A 23,826-nucleotide genomic window follows, 5' to 3' on the forward strand; every position below is an offset into this window, starting at 1 on the left:
ATTAAAATTTTGCTTATACCACACAGCCATGCTAAAGCCTTATATCCTCTTCCTTCTAATTGAAAATACTGCCTTCTTGCTTTAGTATTCTGGTCTACCTGTTGAATCAGTTATGAACAGAATGATAGCAAAAATTGATATGTCTGGCAAATCTAGCAAAAATAATAAATGTTTTAGTGAATTTCCTGTTACTCAGATCAGTTATGCTACTTGAAAAAAATTGAGCTATTAAAATTCCAAACTAAAATGAATTGAAATATTCATGTTTTCTTCTATTTTTTTTATTTACATAAACTAAAATATTGTTTGAAGCAAACATTTTTGTTAAAAGCTGTATTTTCAGAATAGTTTTAAAAACTAACTTAATTTATTCTTTTAAAACAAAATATATGCTTTAAAATAGTTATCTGTAAAACGGAATCTGGTAACTTATAGTTTAAATCTTCTTAAAAAATAGTAACTTTTTTTTAAAATTGTAATTTGCAACACTTTCATGCCCAGGAATATTTGCCAAAATGTTTAAAATCACATAAAATTTAGATAATGGCTGATAGTAAAGAAAAAAGACAGACAGACAGACAAAAAAAAAAAAAAAAAAAAATGGGTGGTCACCTGAGGGGTTAAAAAGATGCCCTTGCACCTCCCTCCAAATTCAATAAATTAAAATTATATTTTACTTTTAACTGTTATTATTTTTTGTTTATGTTTAGTACTGTTTTTTATTTTAAGTATTGTTTTTTAATAAAGCATGATTTTTGCATTTTTTATGTTTAAATGTTTGTCAAAATTGTTTGTTTAGTAGCTTTAATTAATATTTAAATTATTTGCGAAATTATTTGTTTCCCAAATATAAAAATACTTTTCAGAAATACAAAAGAAAAGTATTTTTGCATGATTTTTGAATATTTTCTTTGGTTGCACCACCCAATGAAACTTCTGAGAGTACTACCTACAAAAAAATTTCTTTTTTTATTCATTTTTTTAACTTAAGTTTGAATTTATTATTAGTTTTAACTTCAAATTATGAAATCTGTTTATAACATGAGTAAAATATTTAGAGAAAGTTAGGATAAGTTTCTCTAAAAAATTATTAGTTTCTTTCTGTTCTTAGAGCCATGGCTGAAATAGGGTTTGTCATTACCCCTATTTTTTCAACTATAGTATTTATTTTATTTTTAAGTGTTCAATTATATTTGGGATATTATGCTTGGGAGACAAAAAATACTTTGAATTTTTTAAACTATGGACTCTTGAAATTATGACTAATAGAAAAATATTTAATGTTAAAGCACAAGTATTTTACAGGGATTCTAACCTTACAATGATCAAATCTCTGGGCAAAATTGTTCTGGCATTGCCTGGCTACGCCCTATTTTCTCATAGATAACTGGTATTTTTAATGCAGGAAATTCTGTAGCTAAAAGTTCTTTGAAAAAGATGAGACTAACAGAGTGCTAAAATTACCTAATTTTTATTTAAAATTTTAATTTTAAATATGATGGAACATCATTAACTAATTGTTTCATGTTCTGATTCCAAAGAGTATGACACTCAATCATGGGTATAAAAAGCTGTTACATTATTGTTTTCTTTGTGTTAGATCAACCTATTTTCTGTCTAATTTTCAATAAAAACTATCCAATTGTTTATTTGATAGTAAAGGTATATATAAATTTTTTTAGTTGATTTTGGAGTTAGTGCTCAACTTGATCGCACAATCGGAAGAAGAAATACATTTATTGGTACACCCTACTGGTGAGTATTATTGCTAATTTTAATATTTTTGAGTTTTTATTATTATGTTAAATTTTTTTGCAGTATATTTTAAAATAGTGGTTTAATTATTCAAAATCTTTATTTTTATTCAGTTTCTAAGAAAGCAAAAACATTTTTTATTTTTTATTTTAATATCATTCTGTACTTGTGTTAAATTTGTTTCCTTAATACATAGTTTTGTTTGTATTATGTATCTAAATATAATTTTGTTTCTTTTTTTATTTATTTTTTTACACATCCTTTTCATGCATACATTTAAAATAATTAAAGCTAATTTTAAGATTTGGTTTTCCATTTTTATTAATGAAATTATTTGTTTTTATACAACTTTATAACAATGGACAGCATATTTTTTAATGATTGCAACCCTCTAAGAAGTTTCAAAAATGTTATACTGGAATGTTGATTTATTAGCTCTGAAAAGCATGGAATCTTGAAGTGTTTATCAGATTTTACAATTAATTTGTTAGATATTTTCAAAAGATGCATTTTATGATATGAAACTCAACTTCAACCCCTGGGAGTAAGGCAGGGGATAAATTTGGGAAAGTGTCAAGTTCAGCATTATTTTATTGAATACCAATATTTTTTGAAAGAATTTCACAAGTGCATTTTTAGATTTATGCATATTTCTTAAGAGATTTGACTATTTTCATACATTTTGGAAACTGTATATTATTTTTAAAGTTGATTATTAGTATTTATTCCTATTTAAACTGTTTGTTTTAGAAACTAACCTCCCTCTTTCTCATGACATATTTAACGAATATAGTCAGGTTTTCGGAATACTTATTATTATTATTCATTTTTTTTTGTTTAATACTGCTTATTATGATCTTAGCTTTGCCCACTAAATGATTGCGAAATTGTTTAGTAGATATGCAATAACTTATTGATAAAGTTTTATAAAAAAAATAGAATGTTTATTGTGTTACCAGTCTATTTTTAGAGAAGACAAGTTACGTTGATTTAAAGGTGTCAAATCTTTTTCAATGATCATAGTTAAGCAGATTTTATTAGGTTACTGAAGTGAAATACACTATTCTAAATTAATCTAAAATAAAAATGAAGGTAATTTCTATTCATATTTCACATCATTTTATGAAGAAAAAGCGAAATAAGAGATAAAAATAGTGGAAAACAAATGTAATGAAAAGAAAGGAGTGGTGTCGAACATAAAAATAATTATGAATTTTCAGTAAAAATATTTATTGTTCTCATCTAAATGGACTATACAAATGAGACTTAGAATCTTGCTTTAAACAGAAATCATAATTTAACTGTTAAATCCTAGTGGCACAGTACAGTTAATTATGCATTTTGGTGTTGGACGTAAAATATCAAAAGTGCATCTTGGGAATTTTTTTGTAAATCAAAATGTAAATAGTTTCTACACATTCGTGCAAGATAACCTGTTGTGATATAGTTTATTTTAATTATTATTTATTCCATTTTCTGTTATTAGTATGAATTTTTTAAAAAGAAAAACTGTACTTGTTAGAGATTAACTTGCTGTGGTTAAAAATTTCAAATTATTTAGACTTTCATTTAACAGCCTATAGCAAACGGTTATTTATAAGTTAAAAGTTATTTCTGAATCTTCAGGTTTTACCTTGAAAATAAAACCTTGTTTGTTTAAAAAATATTAAGTTTGACCTTGAAAATAAAATCTTGTTTGTTTAAAAAATATTAAGTTTAAAATTTTGGTCATCTGATTGACCTTAGGAATTGCCCACATTGTTTTTTAAGTTTTCCTACAGCTTGAAATATTGTTTATGTATATAGCAGATTTTATTTATAAACTCTTGTGTCATTACTCCATTAAGTCCTATTATTATTTTGTGAAATTAAAATGAAATCCAATTCTAAAAAGTCAACTATAGTTTTTGGAAAATTCTGATTCCTTCGTAGTTTAGTTGGTTTAGGTTTAAATTTTCCAACCCTGTTTGAAGAAAAAAAATATAGCATCTTTTACATTTTTTAATTGTGAATTACATTTGCGAAAGTAGTTAAACCTTTTACAAGGATATTGTTTATCATTTTACTATATAGTACTAAAAATTAGTACAATTTAGCAGTACAAACTGCTAAATATTTAAACACTGTGTTTTTGAGAAAAAAATACTGATTGTTTATTAGTTCAATTATTTTAGGTTAGTTGAATAAGCTAGTAACTTCTTTAATGAACTAAACATATCGTCACTTAGTTCACATTGATGAAAGTAATATTGGTGAAATATTGGATTCAGATTTAAAATGATTTCAGATTAAGATAAATTGTTACAATTATAGGAGAAAATAAGACTGTCTTTATATCAGAGTTAAAAAATTTGTAACATACTTAAAAACACAATAATTGTGTAACTTACATAAAAACACAAAATTAATATAGTACAACAATGAATGAAAATATTTGATTATTATATTTAGGATGGCGCCTGAAGTAATTGCTTGTGATGAAAACCCTGATGCTACTTATGATAACAGGGTGAGTTTTTGGCAATTATTTTTAGGCTTATTTTTGTTACATATTAGTTAATTTTCTCTTTATTATTTTTATTCATTCGTTAAGATTTCATTAAAAATCAGCTTATTATTTTTTAGTGTCAGAATTATTGCTATTTTTATTGACTTTCTTAGTAAGTAAATATGTTGAATATTGCTTTTTTAATTGTATCTATAAATAACTTTGAAATAGTAGCTATTAAACATGATACAGCACATCATTTTTTAAGAAAAAATTATTCATTGATAAGTGGGATCCCAGAAGCAGAAAGTGCCTAAAACTGTGACGTACGTCGCAGAACAAAGGAAGTTCTGCTGAACAATTTGTATCTTGAATAAGTGACAGCGTTTTCCTGCGATAATAATTTATTAATAAGTCATCGTCATTAACAAAACTTTACACCTCGAAAGTGATTGAAAACGTAACAAATCAAGAATGTTTGCCTTGATTTAAAAATAATGTAGAGTATCTGCGTATGATCCTGTATTTTAATAAATGAAAATATGGTATTTTAAGGTAAAGCTGACTTTTTTTCGCTGTGAAATGCTTGCAGAACATTTGTATAAATAAGTCCTGTTGCAGAACATTTGAAAATATTCTGCTTCTGGGAGTGGGATGAGGAAACGCTATCTGAATGCTCAATGAAGTATTCTTTTTAAAAATATATTTTGTAGTTTTTTTAAACTAATTTTCTTATCTACAATTTATAATTTTGGAAATTTGTATTGTGTTCTTATCCTCATTTCAAGTGTGATTTTTTAACTAATTTTAGAATTATAATCGCCTAAAGGTTAAGTTGACATACATGATAGCATTTAATTTATAATACTCATAGTAACCCCACCCTTCTGAGTAATAAGTTAAAAAGAGAAAGGAGTTCATAGAGTATAACTGATTAACCAGTTCACAAGAGAGCATTTAAAAAATCATGCAGATATGGATGTGTTTAGAACTGACTCTGCCTAATAATACTTATGCCTTTAACTTAATGTTTTATTTAAAAAGAAAAATAATGAGGATGCTATATAAATGCTCAAGTTATTGGTAAAAAGAACTTCTATCAATCATATTTTACTGTTAAAAGTGTTTTTGTATTTTTTTTTATAGACAATTGAAAACTAGTGTTTTTACTTTTTAGATTGTCTTATAACTGTTTACATTTATTTATTGAGCTTGTAAATTTTTTAAAAATCTAATTGTTTTTAGAGTGATCTGTGGTCCCTTGGAATAACAGCTCTAGAAATGGCTGAATCTCAGCCTCGTGAGTATTTTAATTTCAATTCAGTTAAGAACTATTTACTTATATTTTAGAATTGATTACACCTAAGTTAAATATATTGTGGTCACTAGAATGACAAGATATAATTAATGATACACAAAATTAAGGAAAATATAAAAAATTTTCTTCAGTTAAATATGTTTTTGTTATGAAATTCAGTTTATTCCACACGTTTGTAGTTTTATACTGTAAATGGTTTGTAATATTGCCAAAATACCTTTTTTAAGTTCTGGCTGTTTTTTGGCATCAATTCATAAGGAGTGTTGAAGGCATGTGGATAAGAGTGATTTACCCTTATTAACATGTCCAGGGCAATTCTATGGTGTCAAACGTAAAAAATAAGCAAAAATTTCTTTGAACAATTTCATTTATGAACTATAAATTAAACTTGCAATTATTGAATTTGTATTTAAAATGCTTAGTTCACTATATTCTAACAAAAAATCATTTATTTTATAAAATCTGATAATAAGTTCACTTTAAATAGATTAAAGTGTTGGTATCAGACGTAAATCACACAAAGTTAAAATATGATTACTTTGTTATGTTTCCTTTAAATTCTGTGAATTGGTTTGGAACTTAATTTTAAACGCAATTAAATTTTGAAGCTTACATTTAAATAAAATAATTCAGATAGTTTCTAAAAAATCTAATACCATATATAATTAATTTTAAATTATTTTATGTCTGTGTTGGATGTAAACTTTTTGAGGTCGGAAGTAAATTGTTCATTTTAAATGTAAATGTAAGTCAATAGATATAATTATAAATACTGAAACTTATTCCAAATTTTATTCTGATAATATTTGGAATTTTTTTCAATTAAATACTTTCTTAAATTAGGATACTCTCTTTTTCTTGGTGATTAGAACATATTGATCATGTATTTAAAAGATAACACTGTCATTCTTGCTTTAATTTTGCATTTTAGTGTGATTATTAACCCCTTTCATAATTAAATTATGATAAAAATAAAGGATGATGTTTTGCTCTCTATTTCTCGTGCCTGTGATATTTCCGAACTAGAGTTTTCAAAAATACATGCCAAAAAGATTAAAACAATTTTTGTATCAATCTTTAAGATTCAATTTTCAGAAATCAAAGTAATTGTATGTTATGCAATCTTAACTTGTTTCTTCAAAATTACTTTAAACACAATAAGAATTCAAAGACCTGAGTAAATTTATTGTAGATTGATTAGAGGTAATTTGAGATTATGCTTTAATTTCAATTTTGATAAAATAATGATGAATTGGAAATCGGAATTATTGTTAGAACAATTAGGTAAAACGACTAATTGTAAGGACACTAATGCATTGTTCACAAATTCGCAGGACTTGCTGCTAAAAGAATATTTTTTCCATCATTTCTTAAACTTGAGTGTTGCACCTATGTACAAAAAACTGTGTTATAAAACATTGAATGTTGAACATTTACTTATTCTTAATTTCTTTCTTTTACTTATATATCAACTATGTAACACTTTATTTAGTTACAGTGTATTTTAATTTAACAAATAAAACCATTTTACACTGGTAATTTTATTATCTTTTTGTTCTTTTAATCACATTATTAACCCAAAAATATTTTCTGATTACATCAAAACTTTTTACAGCTCTTAAATAATGCTCAATGTACCAAAGTAAATGCTCCTAACTTTAACTCTTCACTTATACTATTTATAAAAATAATTTTTTAAAAATTTCTTTCAGCTCTTTGTGATATGCATCCAATGAGAGCATTATTTCTTATTCCTCGTAATCCCCCTCCTCGCCTTAAGTCTAAAAAATGGGCAAAGAAGTTCCATAGTTTTATTGAAACTGTATTAGTTAAAGATTATCAGCAAAGGCCTTATACTGATCAATTACTGAAGCACCCATTCCTTCGAGATCAACCAACAGAACGACAAGTTAGAATTCAACTCAAAGATCACCTAGATAGATGTAGGAAAGTTAAGAAAGGTTAGTAATTTCCATAAAATATGTGGTGATAAAATTAATTTTTATACTGTCCTTCTATTTTTGTATATCATTGTATGCTTAATGTAATGAAATTCTGAAAAATGCTAAATATCTAGAAAAATGTGCTTTTGATTAAAATACAAAATAGGGACCATGTGTGGCAATATATAAATCCTAACTTAAGTTTAAATTCTAAAACATAATTTAACGAAAATTTATTAATGGTGTTAAAAGTGACTTATTAGTCTGATTTTCTGAGGTTGATAGGTGCTTAATCCTTTAAAAAATTGAAAAGTTATATCCAAAATAATTCTTATTTTTGCTCACTAAAAATTCTTATCTTTGCTCTTACAGCTAATATATAGATAATGCTCATTGTAGTGACTTAATATTGTGAGGTTGATTTTTTTTTTGGGAGTTTGCCTAAACATCAAAAATATTAACTTGTAACTAGAAATTCTCATTTATATTTCTAATTACTAGTTTGCAATGAAAAATTAGCATTTTTAGCTGTAACAAAAATAAAGGTAGAACTTGTTTCATTTTATGTAAAGGAAAAAAGCAATCTTTGGTAATGTCAAAAGTTTTAACAAGAATTTAATTAAAAAGCGAATAAATATTTACATGCTTCCAATGAAAAAAGAATCCTTTATAATAAGAAAAATTATGATTATATAATCTAAATCTAAAATAAAAATCTGATTCATAATTGTTTTTAGAGGCATTATTTGTTATTATCCCTTAAGGATATAATTTTAATTTCATATCTTGTGGTGCAATATTTATCTTCTTATTTAACACTACAAATTGATTTCTAATTTACCAGTTTCTATTTTAAGAATAACTTAACATGTTTTAAGTTTATATTTCCTGACACCTTTGTTCTAGAGTAATCCCCTTTTTGATAGGATACACAAAACTTGCTAAATGCCCATTTTTGAAACGACTTTCTTTTAAGAAAGAAAAAAGTAGAAATGGAATTGACAGTTCATATTTTTAAACTAGTTTTTATGTAATATTGTATCTATAGAAAATATAATTAGATGTTTTGTTTCTTTCTGTACTGAGATCAATCTAAAATGTTATACTGCACATAAAACCTTTACTCTCTTTAAATTGTTCAATTTACAAATAGTTTTTTTAAAATTATTTATCTTCTTTTAAAATAAACTTTTGAATTTTATGGAATATTTTATCTTTTAAAGCATTTTTAACTGTGTCATTGCTCAAGTTTTTTCTTGTTATATGCATGTTAATCTTTCTTTTACAGGAGATGAAAGAGATGTTGATGATTATAAATATAGTGGAAGTGATGGAGAAGATGATGATGTGATTCCTTTACAAAGGTATTATGAAATTAATATTGTTGTTTTATGTATATTGAAACATTCATTATATGTGTTTAATTTTTTTTAAAATATGAAATGAAAGAAATTTTTTTATATAAAAATATGTTTAATTCCCAATAAGTTTCTTAGGATAATTGAAAAAAAAAATGTTTCAGTTGCATTGCTATTTCTTTACTAAAATTGATGTCCTCAAAATAAAGAATTGCTATCTTACACAAAGTTTTAATTTCAATGTAAAAATTATTTTAACTATTAAGATTATAAAGATATATAATTTGTTTGTTGTAACTTCAGATAATATGTGTTCAATTTATCTTTCGATTTGCTTAAATAGTTGGTCTTGTCATACATTTAGTATTTTAAAGCTTTTAACTGAATCAGTTTTCTAGTTAAGTTACAGGCTTTATTTTTAAGTAATTTTTATGAGATTAGTTTGTCTTTTCTCTATCAAAACAATATGGGTACTGTGTTGTTATTTCCCTCATTAAATGAACAATAACTTTTTTACTGTGTCTTACATTTCTGAAAGGTAAGTTTAAAAAATATTATGTAATTATATGTATGTAGTAAAGTTTGATAAAATAAGGGCCAGTAAAAGCATTTAAGAAAATCAAAAAAATATGATGTTTAAATCCCTTTTATTTTATTATTAATTCTTAAAGTATATAGGTAAAAATATCGCAACAAACAGGATTTGAAGTTACCAGAATAATGTGGTGTGCACAAAATTAGTATTTCAGCCCGAGTAAAGCGTTAAAGCCACCTGTAATTTTTAAGGTAAAATATATTTACTAGCTTAAATATTATGCTAGCTATGAACACTGTAAAATCATTTCTATTTGCAAATTTGCCATACATTTCATCAAAGCTTCGGTGCTCTTTGTGAAGTTGATGAATAGTAAGAATTTAACTGATCATGAACGAGAACAGATGGAAGCTTTTTCTCCAGCAGGAATGTGTAGCCATAATATTATGATAAAGACAGGAAGATTAAAGACTGTATTTAACAATTTCTAAAAATCGAAAGGCAATTATGGTTAAAAGAATATTGGGGAAGTCCTATAGCTATGTTCTCGCATGATGAAAGAAGAGTTAATAGACTTGCATCTACTGGGAAATACTCAATAAGGAAACTTATTCAAGTGGCACATTTAAATGTTTGTCGAAAAATGATGCATAACACAGATTCATTTTTGCAGCAAATATTGTCTAAACGTGGGTTGCTTCAGAGGCCCAAAAGAGAGCATTAAAACTTCATTGTGCAAGTCATGACCAATGGATTCAAGTAATTTTTTGATGGGAAAAAAATTGAATTGATGGAAGTTCTACTGGTATGAGTAAAACAAAAAAAGAAAACAAAATAATCTCCAAGCACCCATTAGGTGTAGGTTTTGTGATGGCTTGGGGATGTTTGTCTTATAAAAGTGTAGGTTCAATTGCATTTTCTAAGCACCCATTAGGTGTAGGTTCTGTGATGGTTTGGGGATGTTTGTCTCTTAAAAGTGTGAGTTTAACTGCATTTATTTTGGGCAAAATGAATTGAATGAATTTATTTGGGCAAATGAAAATGAAATTCATGAGCTTTTTAAAAATGTCATAGTAATTTATTTTTTATCAAATGCAGAATTTCTTGCAAGAAAAAAAATAGATATACCACTAAGGCAACACAGCTATTCATTCAAGGTACAGACAAAAAATTGGTTTCAAGCCTAACAATTTTGAAATGACCAGCTAAATCTCCAGATTTCAACTTAATTGAGAACTCATGGAGTGACTTAGCACAAAGAGTATATGCAAATAGGAGATATTTTACATAATCAATTAAGTTGAATTCTACTATCGAAGACAAGTGGTATAAAACAAACTCAAAGATAGTTTTATCCATGTAATTAAGAATATTTGATGTAATTTGGAAAAATGGCCTTAAAGTTTTTACTCAGTTTGAAATTCTAATTTTGTACATATCACTTTTTTCTGATAATTATAAAATTGCAAATCTTGTTTGTTACGTTATTTCTTAACAATGCACTTTAAGAATTAATGATATTTAAACCCCTTTTATTTTCATTTTCCCCAAATTTTTTTACTGGCCTTAAAGTTTTTATTCATGCTGTATTTGTGTAATTTTATCTTTGTAGTATATAAATACATTTCTTTTAAAATAAATGTCTTTTCTGTTAAAATAATTTGTGAAAAAAAATTGTTTAGCTCAAGAAATTTAGCAGAAGTTGATTCAACTCTGCGAAGAAATTATCAAGATGACAGTAGGACTTTGACACCATCTGGAAATTATCAAGCTTGTGAAACACCTTTACCTCCTCCTCGTCCACCTGTACCTCCTCAAAGACTAATAGGTTTTTATTAAATCTCTGCAATACTAAATATTATTTAAATTAAAATTTGTATTGAAAAATCTTATATTTTGGCACTATTTTCTCTAATTCACTTTTTTCCTATACACTTTTAGCAACCAAAGTAATTTGCTTTCATACTTACTGTATCTTTCCCAACAAAGTGGTCCTAGCTTGGGCAGAATTATGTCAAAATAGTACAAAATTAAAACATTTAGTCTTTGACTTATATTTTGATTTAACTGTTGATGACGTTTGGTTAAAGCATCACCCTTAAATATGGCTGTTTTCAACAGATTGGAGTCAGTGCACAGAGTTACAGATTCAGGTGGCTTTGTCCTGATCTGGATAAATCTTAGACTAGTGATTCGATTCTCCATTAGAGAAACTCAAAGAACTATAAAAGGTTCCAGAGAAAATAAGAGGGATCATCCGTTTATTTTATAAATGTACAGAACTCCTTTTTAAGAGTTCTCAGCTTGTTCAATCTCAGAATAGGAATTAATCTTTTAGTACATACAACTTTTTTTTTCTTGATATAAAAGTTTTGTGTGTTTCGACATCTAACACACGTATCAGGATTATTAATTTCACAGTTTTGAGAAGGTTGTCTTTTTTCTTTTCTTTTGAAAGTTCCAAAAAAAATTATTAGCATCACAGAACTGTTTTTTTTTATGCCTATAATGACCTATTTAGAAACACATGAAGAAACAGTTCATAATAAGAACGCGCCCCTAGTGGCGTATGACGTCATATCCAAGCTTTGGTCCTATGCAATTATAATCATGATGGTGTGTTCTAACTCTCCTAAGAGTTTGTTGCTGCATTTACATGACCCCCTGTTATATATAATGTTTTTAAATTTGTATCCAAAAAATAGACTAAAAATATCATTTTAAGAAAAGTCTGTTGCTCGGAAAGAGAAACCGATTGCAGCTTTGAAATCAGCAATACAAAAGTAAGGATTTGTTTAAAAATCTTATGCAACAGAAAACGAAAAAGAATGTTCCTTAGAGTTATTTAAGAAACCTAAAAATGTCTGAACACAATGTATATTTCAATTCAAAATGCTTCATTTTCAATTGAAAATTTACCGACACTTCTTTCTGAAAAAAATCTTTGTTCTGCAAACATAGTTAGCTTTTATGAAATTTTATACAAGATATAATAAAGTGTTTTATTTAAAATTAAACAATCACAAAAATTCTTATTGTTCACTCCAAATTATTGTTTGCTCATGGAATTGTTCGCTCCAAAACTGTGTTATTTTTCTATCTCTGCAATATTATTTTTGAATAAAATAAATCTTATCAAGACTATTTGTGGCTATATAAGTTGTGTAAAATTTGAAATTTTTTACATAAATCTGGAAAGAAATGTAACCATATAAATACATTTATTTTAAAAATGGAAGGGAAAGACGTCCAAATTATTTCTTTAAATATATAATATTGAAATAGATTTATTTAAATATTGCTTGTTAATTTGAAAAAGGGTATATTTGCATTTAAAACTTTTTTTCTGACACTGTGATCGTTAGAGAATGGACCAATATTCAGGGATGATTGTGCTCCGGAAAAAATCCGGTAGTTTCTGCAAATCCAAGGTCCTGAAGTTTCAAGAAATCATTGATCACATTTATGCATAAAAATTCTTGTATATTTTATTCAAACATATTAGAACTAGAACTAATGTTTGGCATCTCTTTCATTTGTAAATATTTTTTCTGATAGAATAATAAATTTAATTAGAGATAAAAGTAAACTTATACACAATTATTCATTTAAATTTTGCTGCATATAATTTATTTAGAATTTCATGTTTTGTAAATATCAACAATTTAAATTTATAAAGACATTAATTTTTTGAAATGTGTCATTAATTATTTTACTCATGAAATTTTCAGGATTTTGGAGTTGGGCTCACAATTACCCCTGAATATTGTAAATAAATTAAATTTTTTAAACAAACATATTTACAGAAACAAATTTTTCGTTCAAAATTATTTTTTCTCAAAACTATTTTTCTCAAAATTATTTTAAATGGCTTCAGAGTCATTTAAGGTTACTTAGGTTAAACCATTTCAGATTTTTAGGTTAAATTTTTAATAATTGTCTTCATGGTGAGCTGTAAAATATAATTTTTTGATTCATAGAGTATGTTTTTAAACATGGGTTATATTTATCAAAAAACAGTTGTTCCTGATCCTCCACCACCCAGTAAACCTTTGCCACCAATACCTGGAGAAGAAAAAAAGCCAGCTACTCCACCAAGAAATCAGCAACTTCCACCTCCAGCTTTACCTCCTAGTAGAAGTGCTGGAATAATTAAACCTATTCCTAGGAAGCCAGAGGTTTCTTTTTTAAATGTTAAATTGCATGATTTTATTAAGTTGTTTGAAAATATCTAAAAAAAAAAAAATCCTAAATATAAACAAATTCTTTGAAGTGGAGAATTTTTATGTGCTCTTTTTAGAAGTATTAAAACATAATTTATAGAAAAAATTACGAGCCAATTAACAAATATTTCTGTTTCATGTATTGTTTGGTTGCAGTTTCAAGTATTGTAGAGGTGGGCTTGCAGTTTTAGTTATAATAGTTTAGTAGGTCAACATACAGCTAAGCATCAAACGAAGGAACAGTTTCAAATTCCAGTCTTATTCATTCAAAACTGATAAATGAACTTGGCTGAAGGCTTCTGAACTATGAACTGAAGGCTTCAAAACTATTTTTTTGTAATCGCTTGCTTTGGGGAAAAGTGGAGTTAAAATGGAAGTAAATGCAAACTAATTTTACATATAAAGAATAAGATGATTGTTAAGTATTTTTTATAAGATAATTGTTTTTATATTTTTATTTTTAATAATTAAATAAATTAAGGGATTAGATAAATTGCAATTCGACACATTTTTATTTATGATTATTTAATATTTTCTACACCAAAATTTAAGGTTTTGACAGTAATTTTCAAAATAAAGAGTTGTGTTCTAAAATAATTCAAGAACATAATTGATGGAATACTTTTAATTTTGCATGAATTTTAATTTAAAAATGCTTAATATTTAAAATAGCTTGAATATTTTTTTTTCGCTCTTTTTTTCTTTAAACCTGCAACTGAAGAAAGGGAGAAGGGAATGGCAATCCTTGTAAGAGGCTATTTCTGGGGCAGTTGCAGGAATTCGTCAACGCTTTCTTTGACTAAAGGGGAGAGCATCTGTTGCACTACTGTTACTTTCTTGCAAACTGTTTTTCACCTGCATTGTTAATTCTTAAAATTAATATTGATCCTAAATTATAAAAACAGGTTGCTACAAAGATGAAAAAGAGAAGACTAATAATATTACGGAAGATCAATTCAATAAAATAGAATTTTCAAACTCAAGTGTAAAAAAAAAAAAAAAAAAATCACCAAATAGCTTCCCCACTAGATATGCTGCTAATACTGAAATTTAATGTTTTGAATCATAAACGCTGTGGCATTTCTCTACAAAATTATGGTAATAATATCCAACGATATAGTAATTATACACCTATAGAAATTCTATTAAAGTACCCTGGAACTTTTAATGAACATTATTTAGTAAGTTATCAGTTAAAGAAGAGAAACTGAATTCCCGTTTCAAAGTTGTAAACAACTAGAAAATTTTATTCCTTTTTCCTATAAGATGTCAGTACAATTGAACAGAATTTCATATAGGAATAACATATCTTTCTCAGAATTCATAAAAACTGTAATAATGCAAATTTTAAAAGTCTCCACTGCTTAGAAGTTTTAAATTTGGAAAAAAAAAAGACTTAAAACCTTATGTTTTTAAATGTTCTGCAATTTATAACTCAAAATGGCAAGGCATGGTTTTCAGGCTTAAAAATGTTCCAAGATGATAACTAGCAAAAATTAGAAGGAAAATATTACTGGTAAATTCTACTGTGGTACTACGGTTAGTTCAAGCACTTTATCTTACTTTGCTCAAAAATTCTGGATATTAACTTACGTAAAATCTCCTTAATATATAACTTGTTGAATAATTATGCTTTGTTGGAAATTTTATTAAGAAATTATATATATTTACATATTAATCTTATTTTCGATTAGTAGTATTTCGATAGTAATCTTATTTTCGATTAGACTGTAGGGAAGTAATGTTAAATTTTTGGTTTGTACTTAAGTCTTACAAGTTCAATTTCAGGCAGGAGTTTGTTTCTGAAATCATTATTAGCGTTCTTAGCATTAGTCAATGCTCTTTCCAAATTTTCTGCTGACTTTGAAAAAACCAGTTTAACCCACGATAAATTTTTAATGTATTTAATGGAAAACTGGTACTTAGTAAGGAAATTTCTACGCAATTTCGTCGAGGGACTGAACACTTTTAACAACTTTTCAGCAATAACTTAAATTTAACTAAATGAACGAAATTAAAGGTTCTGAATTTTATCTTTATATATGTTTTGATTTGTTAACTTATAATGAAATTAGATTTATATTTTAATTTATTTTATGTTATGACAATAATTTAAGAACATAATAATCATTCAAGCATTGTACGCTTGCATGTAGGAACCACAACTGTAACATTTTTATCTTTACTATATAATTTTCTCAACTTGACTTTAAGACTTCTTAGTTTAATTTTTTCTTTTTTACTTGCTCTTTTTGTTTTTTATCACTGTTTATTTTATTTGTGTTTTGAAATTATATTTCAGGAATTAGACGTGTCATCACATTTGGCTGACATGTCAGTTACTGATAATTCCTCCAGTCCTAACCATTCTAATGTGCAACTGCCAATTTTATGTGATGAATATTCTGTTTTAAATGGTAGTTCTCCTGAGTTTCCACCACCTCCTCCACCAATTGTTTCTGATTCTGATGATGAAGATGAAGAAGATGATGGCTTAGTTCAGAATGATGGTACTTTATTGGCTTCTGATCCTCCCAGACCTTTGTAAGTTATATTAAGTATTTTTAAGTTTTTAATGATAATTTTCAAGTAAAAGGAAGAAGTTCAAGTATCTTAAATCTTTTATTTGTAATGAGGAAAAGTTAATTACCACCATCATTAAAAGTACACAAATTCTTAAGCTCTGAATTGAATGTGCAGTATATTGGCCTAGTATCAGTAAACAAATTAGTTTATGAATGTCCTTAATCTACCCAAATTCTGGAATTGTAAGGTTAGATAATGAACCACAATTTGAAGTTGCTAGAAAAGCAGAGTTCCAAGGCTTCGTAAAAGTGTATGGCCTTAAGCATATAATTTCGAGTGCAAGATATCCTCAATGCAAAAGTTTTGTTAAAGCAGCAGGGAAGATAATTGAATTAAAATTCAAAACGTCTAAAGATCCTTACTTGGCTTTGTTGAGGTTTAGAACGTCACCCTTAAAGAATAGCTACAATCCTACTTAATTGTCTATGGGACATAGACTACAATCAACCTTACATTTAACAATTTCACTACTTCAACAACAACTTGTTGAGAAGGAGAAATTAGAGGAAAAAGAAGAGAAACTAATAGAAAAGCAGAAAAAATATTACTGATTAAAAGGCACAATGCCCATAAATTGAAACCAAATACATCCCGTTGAAAAGATACGGATAACTACTCGGAAGGCTATTGGTACTGTACAGCGAAAAGCTGAATCATCAATGTCATACTTGGTTTAAAAAGGCAACAAGTGCTGCAACAGGATAGAAAGCATTTGATTCCAGGCTCTAGCTCAAAGCTCAGGGTGGCCACCCACCTGGAAAACCTTGAAAACCTGGAATTATCAGGGAATTTTTTTTATACTGGAAAAAACCTGGAAAAATCAGGGAAATTTGGATAAAAATCTGGAAAAATAAGGGAATTTTAAAGAAAAGCTGGAAATTTTTTCTTTGATAACTTTTTTAATTTCACTAATTTAAATTATTTACAAATTTTTTTAATTTAAATTATTTCATCCATTATACCCACTTTTTTTAAGACGAAAATGTATCTCCAAACAGTTGAAATATCATCAACTTAGCGATACTTTGCTTGCATCAAAATTTGCTCCATTACAGCTCTGTTAAACTAGAATGCAACATAAAATTCTCCCACGGTTGCTAAGCGAAATGTAGAAACCTTTGACCGCTATGGGACTGCAATTTAGGAAAGATTGTGGTGGAGGTGGAAGAAGGGATTAGGATATTAGCTTCTGTTTTTAAATTCGCTCCTTGGGCTGAATCCATTTATGGCTCAAGTTTGTTCCGATGCTTTCATGGTAATTTTTTTCCATTTTGACTGAAGGTTTTTGTATTTTTAACTTAATAAAATTCTCCAAAAATTAGTTGGTTATAATTTAATAATAATAGATTTTATATTGCACTCTTTTTCTGAAGGCTTTTGTATTCCCATTCAAAGAAAACTGTGAATTATTTTTTCTCAGCAAACCGAGCAAAAGAGTTTTTTTAAGAACTAACTATATATTAATATTTAACTTTACTCTTTTGTTGGTCAATATATGATTTGTGATTCAAAATTTTGTACCAAAACATTAAAAAATAAATAAAAAATCTTGCCAAATTGTCAAAGAAATTTTTTTTTTTCAGGATGATGTGTTAAAAAAATAACATTTTGAATAAAATATTCTATAATATAGACACTTTCCTTGTACACATCCTACACTTTATCAGAAAAAAAACAAAGACCTGGAAATTTTAAGATTTTTATCTGGAAAACCAGGAAAAATCAGGGAAATTTGAAATCTCATTTGAGTGGCCACCCTGTAAGCTACAGATTCATCTGCTGAAAGATGATTTGGAAGAAGCTTCTTCTAAAGAAAATTACAAAATCAGCTTGCCAGAATGAGATCCAGATTCATCAGTCTTGACTCAGAAGAAAGATAAATCTTCAAAAGCTGTTGTTACTCATTCTTGGAGAATTGTGAAAGTCCCGAGTAGACTAAATGTTTATAGGGGGAGATATGGCATCAGCTATAAAGAACTGTGAGCTGATATATGTTAACTGTAACTTTGTATTAGAATATGTTTAATGTTTTCCATCTTGTATCTCATTGAGAGTGAATGTTCATACGTGCATTTAATTACATTCTCATCTATTTAATTAGCGCTATCAAGAAAGGTACATGACCACCAAGAATCTGCATGAAAACATTAATCTCTCTGAGAATCTACATAATAACCTATTCTAATGAATATTTTAAAAAATCAAAATATACATATTTGTTAATAAAATTCAGGTTTTCATGTAGTGACATAAATGTTATATTTCATGTATGTTTTTTTTGTTACTTAATAAAGCAGAGTGCATAGGGTTTTTAAAAAGTGCTTAAAGGTGCTTATTTTCGCTTTTTTAATGGACCTTAAAGGTGCTTTTTTCATTGGATGTTTTTGAAAAGTGCTTAATTTTCCCTTTTTCAAATTGAGATTTTTCCTTTACCATGTTGATTTTCGCCATGAATTATGCAAAAAGACACAGTTCGCATTGTTCTATTCAACGTTTCCACAATTGATTCAACCCCAATCTATTTCACGTATTGTCAGTCTGTAGCATATGAAAACACTATTTGTTTTACATTATTCAAAACTTCATGATTTTTGACCCAATTGTCAAAAACAATGCCGAAAGTTTTTTCTTCTTTTGGCATGATGGTTAAAACAAGATAAAACCAATTGACAAAAACTTTCCAACCCTGCTTAGTTATGATAAAGTGCTTAAAATATTTATTGAGTGCTTGAAAAGTGCTTAAAAGGTGCTTATTTTTTGTCGAATAATTTGGCTATGCACCCTCTGAGGAAAAATTTAAAAGTTGATTTTAAGAAACCTAAGAATATTCCAGTCTAACTAAAAGATACTTATAGTGATCATAGTACCAATTTTTTATCGTCTTGAAATTTTCAATTCTGTTGTTTTATTGTAATACATATTTGTTTTATTACAGGCCACCTGACTGTTATAATACTGATACACTACGAGCTTTAGTTCAGAAAGGTAAATAAATGGAAAACTTTTTGTTATTTTATGAATGTGACAAAATGAAAAACGCAATTCATTTTAATTATATTTTGACTATGTAAATGCTGTTCATCTTTCAATTTTTCTTCAGATTTTGCTCTCAAATGAAATTTTGTTTGTGGAAATTTTGATAACTTTATAAAGAATTGAAATATATTTTTTATTTTAATTAGTATATTTATATTATATTCATACAAATACAAGTATGATACAATACATAGCTGCCAACATAAGTACTTTTTGAGGAATATTTATCCTAGTCATAATAAGGAAATAAATATTGCTTTTATAACGTTAGGCAGTGTATCAGAAGTATTTCAAATTTTGTTAGCACTTTTAACCTTTCTATGTTTCTTGAAATTATTAAATATCGTGATGATTTGTTTGAAATTAAATTTATTAAACTGAGAATGAAATATCAAAGCTCAAGAGTTGTTTGCCCTACATATGAATGTATCTAATCTTCCTTGTTCTTACTTATTGGTTTTATATTTCAGTGTCTAGTCAAGCACCTAATCGTCCTCTTCCTCCTACTCCTGATGATGAAGATGCTAAAGCAAATCAGGTTTGTCCTTAAAAAATTATATTCAAGCTCTTACAGGAATTATTAGTTGTTAGTAGTCTACAAATGAAAATAGTAATATTACTTTAATTAATGTTAGGAATTCTAAGTTTCTCTCTGGTTCATAATAGTAAAATTAAATAGAAGCTTATAAAATGCATGAAGTAGGAAAATGCATCTTTGATTGACATTGATTACTTGATGCTTCAGGAATCTAGTTCAAAAGAACGAAAGGATCACAAGGATCATGTGAGCCCAGTTTTGCAAGATGTTGCTAGGTTACAGCATGGACAGCGTTTGGAGTCTTCACAAAGCACTCCTGCAAACATAGGAATGGCAGGCTGCCATCCAGGTGGAGCTCTACCAGATTTATTTCCTCAACATTCCTCTCAACATGTTCTTGGAGCAAAAGAATATAGAGCTGATGATGTAATATGAAATTTCGTTATAATCAAAATAATTTTTTTTTACTGAATTGAAATATTTTACTGATTAATTGCTGCTTCATATTTTATTCACAATTGTTTTGTTAGTTATTATGTATTTTAATTTAATATTATAATTACAAATAATCCAACATGTCCTGTTTAGACCATCAAATCCGTTGCTGTTATATTAGTTTATTTTCAGAAACATTGAGGGTTGTAGATTTTGTGTCTTAAGCTCATATGTTTATGTAGAGAGAAGGAGAGCCAGGTATCTGCTATTTAAAGAGACTCCAATTATTACAGATTCTTTGTAATGACAGGAAATAGGTTCCTATTAGTAGCAAGAGTAATGTATTTATATGATAATAAATTAAAATTTAAAGAAATTTGTCTACCTTTAAATATAAATAATTTAAGCAGATAATTTAACATAAGGTCATGCAGACAAATGCTTAAGTTCTAATAATTTTTTTAAAAAATAAGCTGTTTGTATGAAAAATTCTACTTTAGTTTACAGCCACTGAAAAAAACTGATTTGCAACAGCATCAAATAGTTTCAGTCTCTGAACTTACTGTATCATCAACCATTAGGACAGTGAAGATTTAATAGCTGGAAAGTTCTGGGCAAACTTAATCATTTACTGCTAAAGTTTGTGAGGAAGAAGTGATTATCCTTGAAGTTGCACCAGGCTCATGGGAAAGTCCTCAGTATTTTCTTCTGCAGTAACTTACAAGTTTATTACAATCTGTTCACATCTGTTAACATGGCTAACAAAAATGGAAGATTTACTCAATCGCCCAAAATTTGCTCCAGCTTATTGTAATAACTCTTGAATAAAGAAATATAGTGACTAATAACCCTGTGAATAACGTAGCTTTTAATTAGCCTAAAAGTGTCTGGACTCATTTCAATAAGCCTTAAAATTGTTTGAATCATATGAAAATACAGATGCTTTTAATGAATGAGCCTGGCTTTTTGAAAAATTACTGTAATGGTTACATTGGTTTGCAACAAGCATGAGTTTTCATTTAGCCTGCAACATATTCATACTTGCACATTTATAAAAGTGTTAATTTTAACACCTATTTTTAAAAAAAACCATTCTCTTTGTCTTATTTAATGTCATCTATAAGCATTGTTTCTTAATTTTATTTCTTGTTCCATTTAGTTCCACCATAAACAGAGATCTTTTTTGACTTTTGGATTTGGAGCAGGAAGTGGATCTTCCCCATCACCCCAAAAGCTGTCTCAGATCAATGTTAATGTTACACCATCACCTCATGAAATCACACCAGATACTCCTGAAATTAGAAAGTACAAGAAAAAATTTAATTCGGAAATTCTTTGTGCTGCCTTGTGGGGTGTGTAACATTCATAATAATTCAAAATATTTCTTGGAGCCCTGTTGTTTTTTCATTTATTTAGATAAAATTACTGAAAAATTTCATGTTTACTCTCAGCATGAGTGTTTTAGTTAGTTTAATATTTGTTATAAAATGAATTTTAAACTTTTTTTAACTTTAAAAATAGTTTAATGTAATTATTTTTTTAAAAAATAATCTTCAAATTAATTTTGGAGAAACAGCGTTCTTTAACTATGAATTAGACAAAAATTTGTCATACATTCTAGTTTTCATTATTTTAAAAAAAGAAATAATAGAAATGTTTTAAATGTAATTAAAATCCACACTGTTTTGTAGGCAGTTATTAAAAGGGTATGATTGTCAGCATTTTTTTTGGTGATTTTACAATTTATTTAGTTTTTCAATTTTTTCTATCTCTAATTACTTGTTTCTTACAATTAAGTAGGTAATCACTTTCAATTTAAATTTCATACATAAATTGACCCAAAATATTTCCATTTATGTTATTGCATTAGTTAAAATACTATTTTATTTTATATATAGCTGTTCCACTTATTTTATTAAATGTACATACTAAACAGGTTGCTTCAAAATAACATGGCCAAAATTAAAAGGCAAAGCAGGCAGAAAAAAGAAATTTTAAAATTATATGTCATCAGAGGTTACAAGCAGCTATAGTGGCTTGAAAGTTGTATGTGTGAGATTATGCATCATTCCATGTAACCTTGATGTAATGGCAAACTTTTTGAGCCTCTCTGTTGTAAATTGGTTATAAATGTCCAACACATTTGGAACTACGGGAAAAATAAATAGATTTAGAATTATTTTATGTTATCCTTCTATATTGCACATAATTTGCAACCCGTCTAGCAGTTTCCGATTAGTGTCTGTGTTCCTATCGGATTGTTTCTTAATATTTGTTTGTTTGTTTGCTTTGCCTATGCGTTTGATCAATTAATTTAATATTATTGAATTGATTAATTGATATATGTATAAAAAACAAATTCAGAGAAATCAACTTATTCTGTAACAAATCAATTCTTAACATATAAAAATTATTTTTAAGATATTTAGAAGGTAGGCCATGGTGTTTTCTATTTTTTTTGTTTGTTTCATTGTCAGGCACTTGTTAATAATTTATTCTACTTTATGCATCATATCTGAACTGAATATTGGTAAATACCATTTTGCGTTGAGGAAAGCAGATTGATTTTTCTCTAAATTTCATTTAAGGTTCAATGTTTTATTTTGACAGTTAAAAAGCTAATGTTTTTAAGCAGATGTAACAGCACAATATGGTATCACATTGGATTCTGTTTGTTGCAATGTAGAGCTTATTCAGCTTTTTTTTCCTTTTGTAGGTGTAAACTTGTTAATTGGTACTGAAACTGGATTGATGTTACTTGACAGAAGTGGACAGGGTAAAGTTTACCAGCTTATATCCAGAAGACGTTTTCAACAGATGGAAGTTTTAGAAGGTCAAAATATTTTAGTATCCATATCTGGCAAGAAATCTAGAGTCCGTGTGTACTATTTATCATGGCTCAAAAGTAAAATTCTACGATCTGATGCGGTATGATTAAATTTGTCTCTGTTTTTTTAAAATTTGAATGTATATGCTCTGAATATTGTATTAAAGGTCTAAATAAATTTTTTTTCAAAATTTTAATTAATTTAAAGAATATTAAGTGATAGCTTAACTCACATAAATTTTTAAAGTAGTTGCTTTATCACATTTTTTTACTTTTCTCAATTTCTACCAAATTCTCATTAATTATACGATAATCCTAAAGCTGATCAAAAGTAGTTATAATTATTCATAAAATATTTCCTTTTTGGAGTTGCTTGAATTTTTTTGTGACTACCAGCTTTCAATAATTCTTCACTATCTAAAAAATCAGATTCGAATTTCACGGCTTCTGCAGCACAGTTATTTACTCATCTTATTGTGTAAAACACATGAAATAGTTTAATTTTAATTCACATTCCATTGTTAGATGATATTTAACTTCATAAAAATCATGAAACAATAAATCATACTCCAAAATGTTTATATACTTCTGAGTTATATCACAGAAATAATTAAAAGTTGATACAATGAATGATGGTTTAAATCTTTTAACTATTATACTTTTTTTGTCCACTTATCAGACTTAATTGATATTTAATTTTTCCTTAAAAATGTTATGTGAGTTTTAAAATTAATATTCTGGTTAGATCTGGAGGTCTAAGCTAATATCTGGAAAAGTTGGGGAG

At 27.3% G+C, this 23,826-nt stretch overlaps 1 protein-coding gene across 2 annotated transcripts in view; it reads left to right on the top strand.

Moving 5' to 3' along the window:
- Positions 1-23,826, top strand: part of LOC107449496 (serine/threonine-protein kinase mig-15) — a 65,852-nt gene that overhangs the window by 12,139 nt on the left and 29,887 nt on the right. For both annotated transcript variants that reach the window (XM_043045543.3, XM_043045542.3), the window contains exons 9-21: positions 1,683-1,755; positions 4,207-4,264; positions 5,489-5,543; positions 7,274-7,522; positions 8,793-8,868; positions 11,080-11,225; positions 13,418-13,575; positions 15,923-16,164; positions 19,142-19,191; positions 19,713-19,780; positions 19,988-20,206; positions 21,375-21,567; positions 22,932-23,143. In XM_043045543.3, coding sequence (XP_042901477.1) covers positions 1,683-1,755; positions 4,207-4,264; positions 5,489-5,543; positions 7,274-7,522; positions 8,793-8,868; positions 11,080-11,225; positions 13,418-13,575; positions 15,923-16,164; positions 19,142-19,191; positions 19,713-19,780; positions 19,988-20,206; positions 21,375-21,567; positions 22,932-23,143 — 1,799 coding nt within the window. The remainder of the gene's footprint in view (positions 1-1,682; positions 1,756-4,206; positions 4,265-5,488; positions 5,544-7,273; positions 7,523-8,792; positions 8,869-11,079; positions 11,226-13,417; positions 13,576-15,922; positions 16,165-19,141; positions 19,192-19,712; positions 19,781-19,987; positions 20,207-21,374; positions 21,568-22,931; positions 23,144-23,826) is intronic.

The sequence above is a fragment of the Parasteatoda tepidariorum genome, chromosome 12, assembly GCF_982258835.1.
Source record: "Parasteatoda tepidariorum strain Cologne lab strain chromosome 12, Ptep-v5.0, whole genome shotgun sequence".
NCBI classification, from domain to species: domain Eukaryota; kingdom Metazoa; phylum Arthropoda; class Arachnida; order Araneae; family Theridiidae; genus Parasteatoda; species Parasteatoda tepidariorum.